This window comes from Patella vulgata, chromosome 3 (assembly GCF_932274485.2).
Source record: "Patella vulgata chromosome 3, xgPatVulg1.2, whole genome shotgun sequence".
NCBI lineage: Eukaryota > Metazoa > Mollusca > Gastropoda > Patellidae > Patella > Patella vulgata.
In genome coordinates, this window is record NC_065881.2 from 15,135,785 (window position 1) to 15,144,137 (window position 8,353).

An 8,353-nucleotide genomic window follows, 5' to 3' on the forward strand; every position below is an offset into this window, starting at 1 on the left:
CGGAGATAAAGCGAGATCAAACCTTCTATTGAAGATGTATAGATAGATTACATGAAAAGATAACATTTTTTTAAAAGTTCTCAGACTAGTCGGCGACCCCACGAAAAGTGCTCGCGACCCAGAGGTTGGGAAACGCCGCTCTAGAGCCCATAATTGTTGACCCTGAACATATACTTAGTTATATCTAAATCTGACAAATATTGTGGTCACCAGAGGGCCAAGAAAATGTTTATACATTTTTACAAAAACCCAAAACTAGCCCACTTACTAATTAAAATTCAGTAGAAGGACAACCAATTAAATCGATATAACCCGCTTACTAATTAAACTTCAATAGACGGACAACCAGTTAAAGTAATACAATCCACCCATTAATTAAAATTCAACAGAAAGAGAACCAATTTTTGTATCACTGTCTACAAAATAATTATGAACGACAATATTACTTTTGTAAAAATGTAATACATAAAACATTGATATGTAAATACACAATTTGTGCTCCTGATTTACAAATAGAGAAATGAAGGTATAGCAATATTCAGAGAAGTAATAGAATATGTAAATTTTGTAACTGTGATGAAATTGAAGACGAGTTCCATGCTCTGTTAGTTTGTCCATCTTATAAGTATATCAAAGAAAAGTATATCGTAAAATACTATTGGTTAAAACCCTCAATGTATAAATTGGCATTGCTATTAAAAAGTACCAATATCAAAACCCTAAATAATTTAGGTCGATATCTTTATTTAAAGTAGCTAAGTCCGTAACTCAATATCAGCCATTAATGTTTAAAGGTAATTATTATTATTATTATTATTATCTTATAAAATATGAATTAAATACTATATGTCCATCCCCCTTCACCTTATTGAATCTATGTTTTATACATATTGTGAATGCTCATGAACGTTATGTTTACGGCAATAAAACAAGACAGAAATCGATATAATCCAAGAGAAAACGATCAAATTATGTCGCTCATCTATTGACAATATATATAATAAACATTAAAATTAAATTTTAGTCCCGAAATGACCTAGTTTGTGTTGATTTGACGCCAAACTCCATATATCTCCCTCTCTTTATAAAATTAAATTTAAAGCCGCTTTTCGTCATTGTGAGCGAATGTTAATCCTTTGTATTCAAAGTTGTTTAACATCCAACTGTTCTGCTCCGTTACTAAATGAACAATGTTTTCATCGGCTGTTAGTGTGTTTCCAACTGAATCGAAAGTGGCATCTCTCAAAGGAATATTATTCTCACAACTTTCTTAGACTAACCTACTGACAGTTCTGCCGCCATCCGCTTCTGGATGTGGGTTACTGTTTTCCAGCTATCTAGTGCACAGATTAGCCCAATTAAATAAAATTAGGTTGACATAAAAGGGTGCCTAAATGAAACCCTAACCAAAATATGGCAATGGCCCGCCCTGATATCCGATGTATCTAAATTTTTGAAATAAATTAAAGAGCACAATTGAATTTGCTTCGGACGTATAGCCGACTGGGCTTAGAGTCCGGGTTAGAAACACTCTGCAGATTTATCAAGAAGCGGGTGGCTTTTGCCACCTTTAAGACGCCAAGGTATATACAGACATTATGTTGGCTTCTTAGAAGGCATACTCACAGCCTCCGCGACACAGAGGCTGGGATACAGACATCATTGGCGTTTCTAGCCGTGCGTATAGCCGCCTCGGCTTAGAGGTCGGGATACAGACATCAGAGAGGGATCTTAAAGAGACACACCTTTAGCCGCCTTGGTAGGTCGAAGCCTATCGGAATTAAGCTTTACACAACATTTCGTTCTACAGTTACCCCCAGTCCCCACCCCCTTTTACGAAATCCTTCTAAATGCGATATGGGCTACAGTTTGTAACGGATTGTTTTCAGATTTCTTAAAGGAATCCTTATCCAATTTGTTTAACATCCATGTGTTCAATTTTCATAAGCTGCTGTTGCGTGGGCCAATTTTATTCTATATTACAATAATGGAGTTGACATCATAAGATTTTAGATAAAAGTTGTTGTATTCACTGATTGGCCTCAACAGATAAAATGAAGGATGGTATGGTTATAAGAGCAGTCCTCAACAACCCGATCTGTTGGTTACCAGTGCTTCATAATAAAACAACAATACAAAACGTTTTCATTTATTATTCTAATATGGAATGATACTATACAGAAGTTCCATCTGGAATTACAAAAAAAACAGTCACTGAACAAAACTATCAACTACGTCTTCAAAACAACGATTGACTGTTAAATATTCCATTTCAAAGAGAATTAAGGTTATCTCCCTTACATCGCAAGGAACACATTATTTAACAATAATTCAGCCATATGTTCCATTATTTTTGTTAATCAGATAAAAGTAGTCTAATTATTTACGTCTTGTAATGCCACTTATTTTATCAATTGTTACTTGGATTGTAAAGTTTCTATGACCATCAGTAAATCCCCTGGCATACTTACAGAGTTTCTTCCAGTCAATTAGATCATAACAATATAACCAGCCACCAGGTGTGAGAGTCCCGTCATATTTTTTAAACACAGATTTTCTATCATCTGTTTTATTTATAACTTTATATATGACGTCAACATTGCATGACGTAATACTTTTATCTTCTACATCATCAAGGTATAATTTAACATGTAATGACGATGATGAGTCTCGACGTAAACGTATACTCCATGTAAAACCTGAAACTACATGTTGTTTACCATCATGCCCATAACCATGTCCCACAGTATCCAAATTACGAATTTCTTCAAACATACTCTTCTGACCACTTACAATTTTACCAATCATTTTCTGACGACAGCTTACAATTTTACCAAGTTGATTAGTTAACAGAGTTTTATCTATGTCTGCTTCTTGAAATGTTGAATATCTTACATCAGGTATATCCAATTTTTTGCAGCTACTTTCATCTTTTTCTTGTCTAACTTTAGGTAATCTTTGTAAAACTTGAACAATGGACGAATCTTCTAAAACGTTCACTGAATATTTAACACTTGCTTTTAACTCTTCTGTTAGTCTTTTACTGTCCTCCATTAATTTCCTGAATTTGGATTCTTCCTTTTCCCCATTTTTCTTCATTTCCTTTTTAACATCTTCTCCGATTTTATGAAATTCTGAGCAAATTTTCACAACCTGCGCATCTACTTTCTCACATTCAGTTTTGGTGCAGTTTTTCACTTCAATTAACTTAATATTTAAATTATCATAATGTTGCTGAAAATTAGTGATTTGTTTTTCTAATTCATCATTCAGTGACTTAAAGTCCTGCCTGATATTTTTTCTGACTTCATCTTCCTGTAAATCCAAAAATTTATGTCCATTATGATCGGCCACGAAACATCTCCAACATACGGCTACGGTACAATCTTTACAGTAGAATTTAACAGTCTCTTCATCATGTCGCTGACAGAAATCTTTAGAATTTGTCATAGATATCGGTAAAGTTTTTTCTTTTTCTTGTATTGGTTCGTCAGAAGTAAACGCTCGATAGATTTCTGTTTCATTATATTGACAAACAACGTGTTCTTTACAAATTTTCATCTTATCATGCAAGGATTTACATGATTTACATAAATATTGATCACAGTCTTGACAGAAATATTGACATGTTTCTTCAATACATACATCACATTGTGGAATATTAATTGTAGAATTGTCCTCGTTGATTAGTATGGTTCTAAATCTATCCAGACCCCCGTCACTGAGATTTATACAACTACGGCATAATGGGCATTGGAACTGATCTTTGGTGGAAGTTTTGTTCACATAATCTTCTAAACAGGTGAAACAGAACGAATGTTGACAGTCGGTTTTTACAGGTTGTTGAAAGTCATTTAAACAAATACTACACACTTCTTTGTCTGTCTTTTCAGCCATGTTGAATAACGGTTTGTTACACTGGTTGTATAAAATATAAGTTGAAACTGGACAAAACTACAAAATCAAACAGTTAGGTCAATATAATATGCGTCTAAATTACATAGAAAAGCATATCTGGTATCGTCTCGAACAGTTTATCTTTCTTGGACTGTGGACTATTTTTATTTTGGTATTGAAGAAAAACGACCTTCGACATTAGCCTCTATCATCAAGACCATAACTGGGAATGTCAACTACCACGAGTATTGTTAGCGTGGGTAACAGAGGCTACCGTTATCACATCAGATTATATTGACACTATATTTAGCGGCGTGCGTCTATAATATTATGAATGTATGTTATAAAAAATGAGGTCGGACGAGAGAGAGATGTCTTTAGAACTAGAAGGAAAGCGGAGGACCCGGAGAGAGAGAATGGGAGAGGTCGAAAAGAATACCCACGCGAGGTTGTGGACACTCTACAGGTCACAATTCTTATCCGATTTTGACGAAACTTGAAATATAGGTTTTTCTCCAAAAGATCTCGGTCCTTTCCATATTGGCATGTATCGGATCGATACTTCATGAATTAAGGCCCCTTATCGAACGAAAACTCACGTTTTTAGCAGGTGGACACTCTAGAGGTCATAATTTGTTTCCGATTTAGATGAAACCTAAAATGTATGTTTATAACCCTATAACTTTGCCAATTATCGAAAACACTCTTAATCCCCCCAGACACCAGTGACGTCACAGTGACCAAATGCATATTAGGAATGTTTTTTCCTTAACTATCTATATACATCCGATGTGTGTATTCATTAATGCCTGACTGATTCCTGAATCCCCCGATTAAATAAAACAGTGACTACGTAATAATTTGTTATACAATTTATTTTAATTTAATTTAAGATCCAATTAAGATTTTGTTTTATAATAATAAAAGAGCACGGGAGTAAAATTTATCATCAAAGTCAAACATGATTGAAACACGATTTGTAAATGATGAATCGTTATCCGAGTCGCCAACTGTGTCTCGTTTTCTACTTCGTTACTCTGAAGTAGACCGTAAAAATGAAATACGAAAAAATATCTTAATATACGTTAGAATTAACAGTACAAATAAATTTTGTTGGTAATCATCTAAATCGTAGCACAGACATGGGGTCATAAATTAATTTACGCCTAGATGTTGGATTAAAATTGCTGATTAGCTAATTATCTATTGTCTAGACTATGGGTTCACCAGGCCATGACTAATTAATCTACAAAGGGGGTTTAAAGTATAGTCTGTAACAAGTTTGTGACACTCCAACAAAATGATTTAAATAATATTAGTAAAAAAAATTACAGGTAAGACAAATACATATAATATTAATTATGGATTCTTATATTATACCATTTCCAGAATTTTAATAATATACCAATTAATACATATATAATATAATAAATATATAATAGGTACAAATATATAATAAATATATATATATATATATATATATATATATATATATATATGTATATATATATTATAATAAGTAATACATAGTAAGTGCATATATTAAAATGAGTAACTAAATAAATAAATAAATACATTTTTATAGTATAAATATTTATAAACAGTTTGATAAACATGACAGTTCACAGTCCAACACAATTCATAACAGTGTTGAGGTATTCAATGGGTGTCTTGGGAATCAATTTTTTTGTAAACTGATTTCACCAATTTGCCCAATCTACTGATAGTGGGAAGTGGTCACCAGTAACAAAAGAGAGAGAAATGGGGTTTAACGTCCACTCAACACAAACTAGGTCATTTCGGGAGTAATACAGGGTTCAATTTTATTTCAATAATTCGCTTGCGCGTAGGGGGCTTTAGCAGTGGGAGGAAACCGGAGGACCCGGAGAAAACCTACGAGGTTGTTCACCAGTAACAATAATTAGAGAGAGAAGTTTACACCAGTGATACAAATTAATTAGAACAGACTATATTACTACACCCACAGTGTAGTAACCTCCTAATCCTTTATCAAAACCTGCGCAATACCCCACGAACGAACGAAACAAGTTACGGGGGAACTTTGCTACAAACATTTCTCCACACCACTAATCGTACACACATTAATTGTATAGAATAATCAAGTTTTACTCATCAGTTGCTTATAACCATTTTTTACCCAATAGCTTTGTTCACCCATGTTTTTTTCTTAAGAAAGTAGCCTCGTATTATTTGTTGATTGGCGTTTAGACAACATTTAATTGACTTGATATGAAATCTGAATATAAATTATTCGATAGATAAACGTTTGTGATAAGATTAGGTTATAACGCCCAACATCGTTTAATTTTCTTTATAAAAAGGGTATTTTACAATTACATTGACGATTAACCACTCACCAAATGGCATCAGGAACTCCACGATGATCACATGTATTTGATATTCATGTCCATGAATTCCATGCGATTTTCGCGCCAAAATTTAACCTCAATTATTACGCCCGTATTATGCATGGAACGATACATGGTAATAAGATTCCCAGCGTTGATTGCCTGAGAAATGAAAAGGATCTATTGCTATGCATAGTCATCGGAAAATTACATATTCACTTTGAATTCCAAATGCAGTTACGATAAAAGTTGTTCTTTGTGTATAGAAATGGTTATTATTATTATATATATAGTTAATAATGAATATATCGACAAAACCTGAAACCATTTGTATTTCTGTACTTATAGAGAATAGTTTGGGATATCAGTATATTCACTCTAAAATATCCCAACAACAATGCAAGACGATAATTCGGTGATTATGATTAGGCCAGCCACATGTTAAGTGGACCATCAATAGACACTTGTCAACTGGTGGTGGGTATAGACGGTGATATATTGTACAGGCAGTGATATATTGTATAAATAATGTATATACTGTGTGTAGTACCTGTGACGTCACCAGCCAATCAACCAGATTAAGGTCGTAATTGAAAAATTGAAAAGCGTGTCGGATACTTAAACGTTAATAACCGAATTAATTTTAATCAGATTGGCGTGAACTTGCCGTAAAGTGGATATAGTAACCATTGGCTAAACGCACCGAAAAGTTTTTTCGCCCATCTTACGTCTACTTTAACAATAGAGTTGTACAGATTATTCTAGATTGAACCGGGTGCTAGTGTAAATTAAAAAGGATTGGGGTTATATGTTCTTTAAAAGAAGCACCATTAATAAGTCTAGCTACATAATTTTGTATTTGTAGTAGTTCTTCGATATATTTAATAGGAATACGACCATATAATAAAGAGTTCAGGTTATCAGTGCGAGAAGTCATTAATGCATTTACAAGAGTTTTCACACAATCTGCAAACACATTAGGTTTCAGCTTTCCAATATGTCGCAAATTGAAATATCCTAATTTACACACATGAGTTATATGACTCTTAATTGACGGGTAAAAATCAAATATCACCCCAATGTTCAGAGGTAACATAGAGGGAGAGTTGGCGCTATAACTTCAATTGTTATCCAATTTCTCTAAATTTGTATTCGATCCAATAAACAAATATTCTGTCTTATCGTTATTGAGCTTGAGAAAGTTTTAACACATCCAGCACTTTATTTCTAATATACACCGTTCCAAAATTGATTTTGAAATATAGAAGTGTTCATATTGCTGATGTTTAAAGGAAATGTAAAGCTGTGAATCGGCAGCATATAGATGAAATGAAGGCCGTATTTCCTAACGATTACACCAAGGGGAGAAGTTTATATACTGGATATAATCGGCCCTAATACGGATGCCTGTGCGAATTGTTGCTAGAATAGTAAGCTCTCTTAACTTCGCCTTTAAGATTGTTCATTTTTGATTTTAGCTATTTATATATCGGTTTGTGAATTGTGAGCTGAGACTTGCGCCAAACACGTTCAGCCTTATTACGTTTTCGCTTTGCAGAGTCGCTTCGCAGAGTTTATTCTCACGTTGAAATTCTTTGTCTGCCCCGGTGCGAATTCATCCAATACAGATCTTAAGATATTGAAATAGCATTTAGCTTTGGCGTCAACATCATATAAGGATGTTTAAAGTTCTTATATTGTTGGCCTTTTGTTTTTTAGGAACCAGCAAATATAAACGAAAACTTTGTGTTAGAAATTCGTTGAAACAATAAGACGACGTTTTCCATCTTCTCTTTTCTACTGCTTGTTTTGTATTTGTAAATGTTTCATATTATAGCTAGAAAGGCCAGTTCATTATTTAAATGTAACTTTCATCCAGTGTGTTGATTATGGGCTTGGCAGACGAACCAATCAATATATCTAATTTCCATTATCGTAGCAATTAGACAAAGTCTTGATTTTTATTCTTTTCTAGTAGTCTCAACAGCCTGATCTGTTTATTACCCGTGCTTCATAATAAAACAACACTTCAAAAGTTTCTTCTTATCACACCGCATGGCGTGTGCCCGTCTTTTGGCAAGGCAAAC

At 33.7% G+C, this 8,353-nt stretch overlaps 1 protein-coding gene across 1 annotated transcript; it reads right to left on the bottom strand.

Annotated features, from left to right (window-relative positions):
* Window positions 1–2,379: 2,379 nt before the first annotated feature.
* LOC126816199 (E3 ubiquitin-protein ligase TRIM71-like) lies at window positions 2,380–3,450 on the bottom strand. Its single transcript, XM_050542468.2, has one exon. It carries the CDS (start codon window positions 3,448–3,450, stop codon window positions 2,380–2,382), a length of 1,071 nt encoding a protein of 356 aa, XP_050398425.1.
* Window positions 3,451–8,353: the final 4,903 nt, after the last annotated feature.